At 41.4% G+C, this 12,395-nt stretch overlaps 1 protein-coding gene across 8 annotated transcripts in view; it reads right to left on the reverse strand.

Annotated features, from left to right (window-relative positions):
- The window catches only part of LOC113030021 (glutamate receptor 3), a 77,550-nt gene that overhangs the window by 21,032 nt on the left and 44,123 nt on the right, over positions 1 to 12,395 (reverse strand). For 5 of the 8 annotated variants that reach the window (XR_013911881.1, XM_026181050.2, XM_080307486.1 and 2 more), the window contains exons 5-11: positions 7,887 to 7,940; positions 7,430 to 7,591; positions 6,981 to 7,148; positions 5,999 to 6,103; positions 5,427 to 5,453; positions 3,701 to 3,808; positions 1,625 to 1,831 (exon numbers count right to left, since the gene is read on the reverse strand). Coding sequence is in view for 7 of the 8 variants with exons in the window: in XM_026181050.2 (XP_026036835.2) it covers positions 1,625 to 1,831; positions 3,701 to 3,808; positions 5,427 to 5,453; positions 5,999 to 6,103; positions 6,981 to 7,148; positions 7,430 to 7,591; positions 7,887 to 7,940 (831 nt within the window). In the remaining variant the exon portion in view is untranslated. The remainder of the gene's footprint in view (positions 1 to 1,624; positions 1,832 to 3,700; positions 3,809 to 5,426; positions 5,454 to 5,998; positions 6,104 to 6,980; positions 7,149 to 7,429; positions 7,592 to 7,886; positions 7,941 to 12,395) is intronic. The other 3 variants (XM_026181055.2, XM_080307487.1, XM_026181053.2) reach the window with 1 other exon arrangement.

Consider the following 12,395-nt stretch of genomic DNA (forward strand, 5'->3'; position numbering starts at 1 on the left):
TTTATTTTTCTTTGTTTTAAATTTATTCTTATGTACCGTATTTTCCACACTATAAGGCGCACTTAAAATCTTTTAATTTTCTCAAAAATCAACAGTGCCCCTTATAATCCAGTGCGACTTATGTATGAATTCTGGTTGTGATTACTGACCTCGAATTGATTTTATGTGGTTCATTGCGCACAAAAATCTGTCATAAATATGTTAGTACGACTTCGGTAAGCTACGACGCTGCACCACTTGATGGATTGTTGGAGCATTACGGCTACCGTAGTCAGAAGCCTCACCTCGCGGAGTAATCTGGGTCCAAAACTCAGTTCACTTCAGGTCCTAAAGTCAAACGAACACTGCGGCATCATTGAGAGTTAAAAACTGTCTAAATTCTTTCATCTTTAATAAAATGATCAGCGTTACTGCTTTACCAGGTGTAACAATTAAGTTTAACATCCAGGCATCCATGAAAACATTAAATTTAACAGAATTACAAGTTAGCATGAAGTTAGCTCGCTAGTTTCCACCTAAACATGATATAGCATGTTCTGACTGAGAGAGTTCTGAAAGAATTAAAACGTACAGCTCTGCTTTCACTTCCAACATAAATGAAGACAGAAAACTAAACAGTAGTGACTTTTGTAGGGTTACTGAAGTTGGGCTAGCTGGTATATAATGATGTGCTACGTCAGTGGTCCCCAACCTTTTTTGCGCCACGGACCGGTTTATGCCCGACAATATTTTCATGGAACGGCCTTTAAGGTGTCGCAGATAAATACAACAAAATAAAACTAGTACCGGTACCGAAAAAAAGAAAATTTATTCATAACACACGTGAAAAGACCCAGGAAAACCGAGTAAACGATAAAAACAATTACAAAATAACGCTGAAAACCGATAAAAACCCTGAAAACTATACATTTCACACCTGAGCCTCAACTCTTGCAGCCCGGTACCAAACGACTCACGGACCGGTACCGGTCCGAGGCCCAGGGGTTGGGGACCGCTGTGCTACGTGATTGCTAGCGATATAGCTGTTAGCATAGCATAAACACAGTAAAGCTGGAGGATGAACGCTAACTTTTTTCCACTTGATAAAAGTCACATGAGGGTTCCCGATGGTTAGGGACAAATGCAATCGCATGGCAGGATGCTGTAAACGGACCAAACTTCAGTCAGGAGAACAACTGAGAAAATCCATCCACAATACGAGGTTAGTCATTAATATACTGCAACAACATGGGAATAGAGCAGCTGCGAGAGAATTAAACATAATGAATCAATGGTACGGAAGTGGAGGAAGCAAGAAGAATGAGTTGACTAAAGTTTGACTTATCTGTTTTGTTTCGCTTAATGCGCCTTATAATCCGGTGCTCCTTATGTATGAAAACAGACCTGTTCATCGACAGTGCGCCTTATAATCCGAAAAATACGGAAGTGTAAAACTGTTTTCTATGACATATGACTGAAGCTTTAAGGGATTAATTGGCTATAGACAAACTTACTTTGGTCAAGAAAAAACTTGGTTAATCTGATAAAACTGGATGTTTTACTATGTGCTTTGTGTGACGAGCTGAGTCACAAACAATGACAAAAGACGGACAGTTTACAGAAACACAGGCAGGCTGACACTTACCCCATAGACTAGTTCACCCACCATCCCGTTCCACGTCTTGGTCTCTGGATCTCTGGCTCCATACTTCCCGTCGGGCACTATTGACAGCTTATACTTTATCCCCACATGTTTTGCAATTTCAGAAGCTAAATCGACACAGTAGCCTTCATATCTGTCATTCCCCTCCATCTGCATATAGTTTTTCTTGTACATCACATATGGAGCTTCCTGTTAATTAGACATAATTTTGAGTTCATGGTAAAGCAAGATCACATCCACAGTGACCAAACCATATGGGTCACATGAGGCCTTTATTGGTACTGCTGCATGCACACATGCAGGGCACCAACAGATGAGGGGAACATATGAATAAAGACAAACACAGGTTAAACACATGTACGGGCACGTAAGTGGAGGACTGAAGGGGTGGGGTGGGTGGCAGGGGGGACTAGGCCGACTGCACCGACGGGAGAAGCAAAGCATCTATAACTGAGTGCAAAGTGCAAAGCAGGATGTCGGGCCTCCCTCATGCTAACCTGATCCAGAAAAATCTAAATCTGCAGAAATGGGCAATAGGTGGGGGGTTGCGTGTGCTTTGCATCAGCGAAGGCACAGGGGGCAGGACGAGCTGAATGGAGCACTTTTCCAGTTCATAAAGTAAACGTCAGTGGCAGCAGAGAGATTAAAGACATCAAACACATGGAGATTACCTCATTTTATCGAACAACTTTAAAAAAAAAAAAAAAGGTCTGAATCACACCACAAAAGTAGTTTAAAGCTGGTTCAAATTGCTTTTTTTATTTGTTCCGTTACGACAATAAAATAATCTGCTCATCGCCTCGATTATGCTAATATGCTTTGCCTCTGTGCCTTGATTGTTGTATCATTCCTCCAATATGTAACATCCAAAACATGTTTGCCATTAAAGATGAACCAGTGTCACCTTGGGGGGGATATTAAGCAAAGCTGTACTTACTTTGTCGTATGGCATGCACATGTTTTCAGAGGTTATTCAGCTTAATAGAACAGAATAAATGCAATTTCTTCACGGGAGACTGTTGGCTTTTGCTGATGTTTTTGGAGCATTCAACAGCATGGCTCCTGTTGAACTTTAGACTTCCACATCCCTTTTGCTCCGCAGTCTTCGGTGTTATGGTGAGACAAAAAATGAAAGAACTGCACCCCAACAAAGCGAGGTAGTCCTTTCATTAAACGTTTTCTTTAATGTCATGGGAAGTAATAAAAACATGAAGTTAATGAGATGACTGCGATGCCTCTAAAAACAATAATTGGTTTCTGTTCAAATCAAAATCATGTCTGGCAGAGAGAAAAAATAATGCAATGGCACTACGCTTCTTCATTTCTTCCCTCGCTCTAAACAACACTTTACTTCCAGTCTAGGTAAGATGAGTATGAGTTTCCAGACACTGAAATGGGAATGCGTGACTATTTCATTCTGAATTTGCCTAAGATGCAACCATAATAGGCAAAGTCAGAAAGACAGAGAGGCCATGGTTTTAAATGTAAGATAAGGCGCACCTTATCTTACATTTAAAAATGGCTGATGATCACTAAACTGCAGCTACTGCCTGCAACTGATCTAACTGACCTCACCCCTGCTTACTCCTGGAGCGCTCTCATCCTCATTCAAATTTTTTAACTAAGTAAATTTTAGACAAGGGATAAACAGCCAAAGGTTGCAGCCATTGGCTGTTTACATCCTCCTTGTATGCAGATCATTTCATGTCTCTGGTCCAGCGTCACTGACAATTTACTTAATGAGAGGGAAACATTTTTACTTACGTATGCACTGAATGAGAACACGATGTGTATAGTTATCATTACCAAAGCCGTTATTGTGATGTCACTACTACAACAGCCCACTGTAATATAAAAAAACCAAAATGCTTTGGCACCCACACGGATACAGTTGAAACACTCTGTGTGAATCGACTGTTTCAACATGTAGTGAGTGGATGGAAAGCAACTGAAAATAAAATAATTCTACCCTCCCAGGACAGATTGCAACAAAGGACACCTTGACCTTGAGTGGCAGAAATCTTAAGGTGAAACATTTAAAACCACTTGAGTGTGTACCATAATAGTAGTGACCACAATTGTTCGGTTTTCCACAGAAGAGGACTCGTTGGTGACCTGCTGATCCATTATATATACAAATTTTTCGTACTCATTCCAGTAGCCGATCTGAAAACAACACAGAGGTCCGCAGTTATTTACGAGAAGCAGAAAGACATTTTCACAGTAGACCCTCCGAGTTCACGTGAGCTGGTCAGCTCTATCTGTACGGCTGGAGACGGTGTCGGTTGCTCCTGATATATGATTTAATAAAAAGCTCATAGTGGTTCTCCTCACTTCACCTGGGCTACACTTCAGCAGAGTAGGAGTAATCTATTCCTGGCTCAGCAAATGTTCTCTTATATAACAAGAAAGCAGCACCCATAGAGCACTGGAGGACTGATAAAATTAATACCAGCAAGAAAAACCTAATAATCTAAAAATGCCTTATCTAGCCAATGCAGTCGATTTTTTTTCTCTTTCTATTAATACTACATAAAAGACACACATTATGATCTAACACAAACAAAGCCTGGCTTGTTGCTGCTCAACCTGAGATGATTCCAGTAGCTGTATTATGTTTATTTCTGCTAGACTCTGATTTATTCAGCCAAGAAGAACTCTCCCATTTCTGGAAGCTATAATGCGCAGTACTCACTCTCTTGTCACTGTAGATTGTCTCACACTGTGATTGGATGGGGGGGTCTGTGATGTATGTTGTCTTGTGAACTGAGCTGTGTGGACATTATGGGGCCACTCCTTTTCGGTGCCAGCTTTGTGGGGGTTTCAGTGTCACAGAGCTACCGCAGCTCTTACGGGTGTCACGTGTAAGGGTGTGTGTGTGTGTTCAGACATTATTGTTTTTGGTTCAGTAGTGTATTACTTACTAATGTGGAGTTGTATCACAGTGTAACGAAATTGTTACGATTCAGAAAGGTAGTCAGAAATCAAAAAAATCTTGGCGTTAATAGTAAAAAAAAAAAAACGCGTAAAACACAATCTTTTCACCTTCAGGCTCAGGGTAGATGTGTGGGCGTGATTTACTCCAGTGCCTGTACCTTACAAACTAATGGGGACATAGACAGTGTCCTGCCAGAAGTAGAGAAGAACAGGTCCCAATCTTTTAGCATCTAAACTAACAAACATTGACAAGCGCTACAGCTGACAACTTAACTAGCTAACTGGCTTTTCCAAGTGAGTGCACTCCCTCACAGCAGTTCCTTTAGCAAGCCAAAGGCCAAGGCACAAGAGAAGACATGTGTCCATGCATGTAGGGTAAATGGACACGTTGTAGCTAAATGCTAATGTGTGCTGCAGCTCTTACCTCTTAGCTGTTTCTGTCCATGTCAAAAACTTTGGATCTTCTTCCTTATGCACAATTTTTTGTTTCAAAACAGTACAAAGTACAAATCTTTTTACACTGAGCCTGTAGGTGTTATGCTACTAATGTGTATTTCACTGTCATAGTTCTAATCACATACAAGTAAATGTTGCTGCTTAACCCACTAACATCATGTTAGGGGTTTCCTGTAAAAACACTCCATATGACTTATTTGAAAGGGTGGTGTGGTGGTTAACGTTTTAGCAGTTAGCAATCTGTGTGGAGTTTGCATGTTTTCCCTGTGTCTGCACTGGTTCTGTCCAGGTACTCTGGCTCCCTCCCACAGTCCAAAGACATCCGTGGGGTTGATTGGTGACTCTAAATTAATTGTAGGTGTGAATGTGAGCATGAATGCTTGTCTCTCACCCTAGGACAGCAGGGACCGGCTCCAGCCTGAATTGGATAACCAGAAGTAAATCGATGGATAGATGATTATTTGAGAGAATTTCTTAAATTAAAATAACAAGACCTGAACACTAGTTTAAAAACTTGCATTTAAATATCCATGAATATATGTCTAAACAGTATGTTTGTGAGTATACTCAATTATTATTAAATTCTCTGTAAGTGTGAGGTGATCACAATTATTCATCCATTCTCCAAAACTTCAAGCTTCCATCTGCATGGCTTGGCTGCTTCTTGGTGGATATATTCCAGATCAAACTCTCAGAGGGAGCGGGAGCTTACATGATTTGAGTTGGATCAGAAAGCCCGGGCTACTGGCAGCTTCTGTCCAAATCAGTATCAGCCCTAACTTATGTAGTGCCAATATGCCCAGAGAAGAAAATCCCTCAAAAAAGGTATGCTTCAAATTTACTTATGCTTGTGTAGTTGTATGCAAAGCACATAGCATGGGTCTGTATCATAAACTCAACCTGCAAAAAGTATTTAATTATAAATTTTTAAATTATGACATCCAAACCTTAGTGCCCACTTACCTTCCTGGGGCCGCTTGGTTTCATCTCGTACACGTCGATTGTGTAATTAGATCGTCGACCAAATGTGTCAAACTGGATGTTTCCTGTCATACCTTGTACTTGGACCTGCCAGGCACCAAGAAAAGCATCATACCACCTGTTCCTAACATACAGCATGTATAAACCACATGGTAACGTGTGTCATACGGCTGTGATATAAGGCTCTGCTTCACCTTTTGGTCTCATTTTTAATCAGTTAAATCACTTTAAATAAGGATCCAGTCTATTAGGTCAGACTAACTTGGAGCACCAGAAGCAGGTTTCTTATAATTGTTTGCTCACGTTGCAGTATGTAAGGAATGGGTGTATTTACAGAATAACATGGTTCTATTAAATATAGTGTAAAAGGCAAAAATCTTTAGCCAGCCCTCATTTCTTGGGTATTTTTTCTTTTTTTTAAACCAACCTGAAACTTGACGTATGTTGTCATGGTGTGCAGTGTGTACGGCGAAAAGAACAAGTGGCAGACATCTATGGCTCATTAACTAAATCTAAAAAATCATATTCTAAGACATAAGCAAAAAAGATGTAACATAAGACCTGTGTGTTCATCTACTGTTCACTAAAAGCCTCAGTGGAAAGCTTGTTAGAACTGTATAAACTTATACAAAATATAAATAAATGAGGGGTGGCTCAATACATTTTCACAGTTCTATAATATTTTAATGGCTAAGTGCTGCAGCATTTGTTTATTAAATTGTGAAAAAAAAATTATAATGTATTTCTAGCAAGTAATGGCATAAAAAACTATATTTGTAGCCTGTAGTTTATAGAGGCAAAACATTTAGGGATCTTTCACAGAAAAAGAAAACATGGGAGGAAAAAAAATACCTAAAGAATAAAAACTTTGGAAACATTACTAAGTAGAAAGTGAGAATAAGCAAACATATAACTATAAAGTAAATAAAATAAGCAGTGAGACAGTGCAGGCTCTCAGTCCTACCATTTTGAGGGCTCTCTCTATGTCGATGCCTTGGCTCCAGGGCACTGCAGGGTTGGCGAGGCAGTCGCCCGCACTCCCCCTACGTGACACGTCCACTCGTTGCCGCCGAAGATACCGGAAGGCCTCCGCGATCACGAGGATGGCATCGTGGGTGAGTGCTGATGTGTACTGAGTCAAAGGCCAGAAGAAATCCCAATGATGCACCAGTGACATCACACAGACCCAACATAACACTGAGCTGCAGTCAGAGCAAGGTTACCACAGAGCGCTGCTCGTGTAAAACAAGCGAGACGAACTGAACTGAATCCCTGAAATGATTCGCACTGACATATTTTCTCTGATTGAAGCCAAGTTACTACCCTGAAACTCAGAAGATGAATAGCGACGGCAGCCTTTGAAGATGTTAAATAAAAATGCAACTGCGGCATCGGCAGCTTCGCCTCACTGACCTTCAGCGGAGTGTTTTTGGCTTCTGGGAATTCTCTTTCATCCAGGCGCTCCCAGCGCTGGAGGAACTGCTGGACGATGGGGCTGTCTGGGCTGATGATCTGGAAGCCTGTGATGTTGGCTCCACCAGAAAAGACCCTGTCCAGACTCATGTTGGAAAAACCCTGAGAGCAAAGAGCACAACTTGGTGGTAGTGGAGAAAAGGATCATTAGGAGAACAGGGAAAAAAAGATGAGAGATTTAAATCTGCTTTAGCTTATCCACGCTGAGTAACTTCATCGATTTAATTGCACCATTCAGTTTTAAGTCTAACACAACTATATATTGAGAGAACCAAGTTTGACTGTGCTCCTGAGATGTATCCACTGAGAACATTGCACTTCTTTGCACAACGTTGCATCACACACAAGCACTTCTGCTACGAGTTGTGTTGTGCTGTTTCAAGTTGCGAGCTCTCACCAGGTTGGCGAGGATATAGTGGTATCCTCTGCTGTTTTTTCCCGAGGTCACCACCTACAAATTTGCAGAAGAAGACACGGAGTGAGTCAGATTCCCTTCCAACAACACTGAGAACATTAAGAAACACGAAGACTCAGATATGACAAAGACCTCCAATTGCAGAGGAGCTGACAGAAAGAGAAAGAGAGAAGAAAGTGACATTCGGGAGTGCAAGAGGGAGCATGCGAGCGCGTACATTTGTGTGCGTTTGCATGAAACGCACACATAGTGGGGAGAAACTGTGATGACAGCACTTGTTCCTTTCCATTAACTTCAACATGTAAAATAAGGTCAAGGCTTCGGCAAACCTCCGTCTCTCTTTTCTTGCAGCTGCCTCTGCTCTGCAGTCTGCCGCTTCCTGCTCCGCCTGTCTCAGTTGTGCACTAGACTTAATTAAACCCAAAATGTTGTACAGCACCTGTCGGAGCCAGCCGACACAGAGAGAGCTGCATCCGCCGATCTCTTTAAACTTCTTCGCAGGCTCAATCTCGCTCCCTCTCGCAGGCGCTCACTCCCTCCATATATTCTGATTCGCCATCGAGTGTGAGGCTTCAAAAAGATACTGCGGGGGTGGAGAGTTGCTTTTTTTCCCTGTCTTTTCACTTTCTACACTCCTCCACAGTTTCGATAAGTATACTCAGCCACTGAAATCATCTAAATGTTAAATGTCCAGAGTGATAGTGATATCACACTGAAGAGATTTCACAAAGGACTCGGATAAAGATGAGGAATATTACAACTTCACCGAAAAAAGGAGAGCATCTCATTGGTGGATTTCTACTCATAGTACTACTCATAGACAAATTATGTAGCGTTTTACTCAGAGGCTCCTATTTTGTTTGTTTTTTTATTTTTTTATCTTTATTTAACCAAAAGTGAGATTCTTTTGAAAGCAACAGGACTAGGACTAGATAGCATTATTAAGCATGCTTTTATTTTATGGCAGGGAACACCAAAACTCCCAGAGAGAAGCAGCACAAGTATGGACCACATAGCTGTGTTTTCATCAACACCTGTGTACTATAAAAACCTGTTTAATGTCTCATAATATTCCCCATGATGCTGCAAGACTGGCCCTCTAACAAGCTTATGGCATTTCAACATTAAATCAAAATTTTGTTTTCCAGAAAAGCAAAACAATTTCAACTCCTGATCCAGTTCCCTCAAAAGGAAAAACATTCCTTGAAGCTTTGCAGCTCGCTGTCTTTCAAATGGTCTCGAATAGCTTTTCATTTCCCCGCACGTGAGAGAGAGCCAGAGTGACCCGAGTGTGGCGAGCACTTAATGAAGCTGCAGCGCCTGGAGTGACTGGCTACGACTCTCGTTTGTCACACACAAGGCAGGCGGCGCAGGACCTCACACTTCTGTGCAAGCTTTTAGTCTGGACAGCGGGCCAAAACGGCGAGAAACAGATGCGTTTAGAAATGTACCTGGCTTAGTGTGAACATGGCTGTGCCCAAAGCACTGCATAGCTGCTAGAACAGAATCAGGTGTAAACGTTCACTGCTTACTGCAGCGCGGCGTGTAGGCAATAACTGGAGGTGTGAATGATATACTGAATTCAAAGCACTCTGAAGTCGGTTCATAGTGCATGCTTCATACTGTACTAAGTAGCACCTTCACTGCTGACTGCTACAGTCTTTTACAGCCACGATTCAAATATTAAGGCTGTGTTGGAAAGCAAATGCTTTTTTTATATGTTGCATCGTAGTTAATAAAAGCTTTTTTTGATATACTTTCATGCACATTTGGTTTATAGATTCATCACCTAGCTTTCATACCTGATGAAGTTTTGATTTGCAAGAGGAGAAAAAGAAAATGTGTTTACCACCTGCCTCAGCAGTCATTGCTGTAGGATGGCAGCGAACCAAGGGAAGGACAGCTATACTAAAGTTCTGACTGAACAGTTTCTGAAAACAGAGTGACTCTAGAAGATAACTCAAATATTATGGTTCATGATCAGAGTGATTATGCCCTTTACTATTATTACTCTTTGATGTAGTTGCATTAATATTCATTATAGAAATTATCATGAGGACAAACATAACAATTCTCTGCAGGTTTTTACATGTGCTGTCAAGCCCTCCAATATAGTTTACAAGGATATTTTCATTACTGTCTATTTTCATTTTCATGTATCATGCGCACTACAGACGTTCTTGTAATTTGATTCGATTTGCCACGGGATCTGCTCCCCCCTCTGTCGGCAGAGATGTTCTGGAAAAGAAAAGGAAAGAAAGAAAGGGGAAAAAAGCAGCTGGGCATAACAAATAATTTTAGGATCACGATGCTCCAGTTTCACGATCCCCTGGGATAATCGCTTTTTGTGTATATGTGAAACCACCGGGAGCCTGGATGAGGTCAGGCACTACCATCGCTGAGAACAGCAACACTTTTAGTGTCACAGGACTTATACTTTCCTCTGTGTCACAATTCATTTCTTACACAACAGCCTCCTCAAACAGCAAAGGGAAAACAAGACCTGAAGCCTAAAAGCAAGAAGAAAACCTGCAGCACTGATTGTTCTGACTGTCTTCTGAATTTTTAATGCTCTTTGAATGGGAAGGACAGTCTATGTGTCATGCCCTCCCAACTGTTTTCTACAGTAAATGTTCCTGTCTGGGAGAGAACAGCCTCGTGCATCTGCCACGATGCTATCCATGAAAGCTGATTCATAATATATCAGATTAATTTTGCAAATGGGAAACCCGTGCGCACAAAATATGTCATGTTCTGACTGTGGAAACAAAAACTGCCACTTATATGTTGTTAACATAAAGGCGCTGGTGTGGCAAGGAAATGTTTTTAAGAGTGGGTCCCCATTTACTTGGACAAGTGAGCAAAATAAGACGATACAGAGGGTCTGAAAAGTGACGCCAATGCTACAGAGCTGCTTTTGCAGTTACAAAGAAGTTCAGTTGTACACAAATGGAAAAAAAATGCCCTCCAGGACCCTTAATCCATGACCTCAGTAACACTTACTTAGAGAGTTTATGGACTCAATCACTACTTCAGATCTTAATAAATACAATATGTATTACATAAAATAAACTTAATTCTGGTTTTTATACCAGCGCTGGTATTGGTATTGTTACACAGGTACATTTACACTCCAGCTCTCCAAAAACCCAGCTGATGATGATTAATCTCATAAGTCATGGCACACTTCTCTGTGCTATATAAGCTGCCTTCATAGGTTAAAAGCATCAGCATCGTTTTTGGTATCTGCAGCACTGCCCTTGTTTTTACTTAGTAACGTATTGTCAAAATTTGCAGTATTGCACAGCACTACTGGCTGCTGACGGTAGATTCAGATCTATCAGACAGATGGAAGACAGAATTATATTGAACTACTAGTTAACTGGCATCAATTTTGTAAGGCTCTTCTTTAAGTTGAGCTCTCATTCCACAACTGATGTCCAATCTTAGCAGTTAGACGCTGGCATATCAGCAGGATATCTCTAAGTGCAAATATGAACCGATTTTTAAAGTGCGTTGTTAAAAATAAAACACAATGCATCATCTTCCAACCCACGCCGGTGCATTACAATCAAATGAATCATAGCAAACAGACAGATAAACTCAGCACGCAGTCTCATGTTGCATCCACACATTAGTATTCACCTCCTGGTTGAGGGTATAATCAGAAATGTGGGTTCGTCTCACTGCACTGTGGAGGAGACAAACTGTGACTCCAGAATACAGATAGAGACTGAGTGGTTGTTTCAGGTCTCAATTCTATTTGTTTGTCTGCCCTCAGGGCTCCTCGGGTTCGCATGTGTGGATGAGCAGGTCTGTGCTTTGCTTTCTGCGGCTTGCCTGAGCTGGGCCGAGCTGCAGGGCCATCAGCCTAAAAATTCCTTGGAGAATTCCCTTTAATTAAGCAGGCTGGAGCCATCCAGTCCTGCACTGAGCTGGATGACTGCCCAACAGCCTTCAAGCCTCTTTTCCCACTGATGGAGACTTCTTCTTCTTTTTTTTTTTTCAGTGATTTGTCATCTACCTTCTTCAGAACCACAAGTTCTGTCCTCTTACACTAGACGACTAATTACTGCTATGCTACTCAAAAGAGGGCAAAATGTGAGGAGGGATTTAACTGTCACAGAAGCGTGCATGGACTTACCTGTTTACAGTCTGTTTAAGCTGCTGATTCTTTCATTTGTAGTAGCCAACAGCTACACATTTCTAAACTTCACACAGCCGTCTTATTGAGTGCCAGTTTGAACAAAACAAAAGATGTCTATGAAGTTCTAATGCTCTCACTATCCTCTCTGCAGCTGAGCACCTGCCAACTCTACCATTTCCATGTGTCTGATGTTGTTTTTCGTTTGCTTAGCTTTTAACTTACACTTCTCTGGGGTCTCTTTTTGGAGGCACGGGCTACAAAGAGGCCTTCTACAAAAACTTGCTCTGTTACACTCTCTGTTTTCCTTTTTCAGAAGCCATGTTTCCTTTTTGCAGTCAAACTTT

This window comes from Astatotilapia calliptera, chromosome 10, assembly GCF_964374335.1.
Source record: "Astatotilapia calliptera chromosome 10, fAstCal68.1, whole genome shotgun sequence".
In the NCBI taxonomy this organism is placed as follows: Eukaryota; Metazoa; Chordata; class Actinopteri; order Cichliformes; family Cichlidae; genus Astatotilapia; species Astatotilapia calliptera.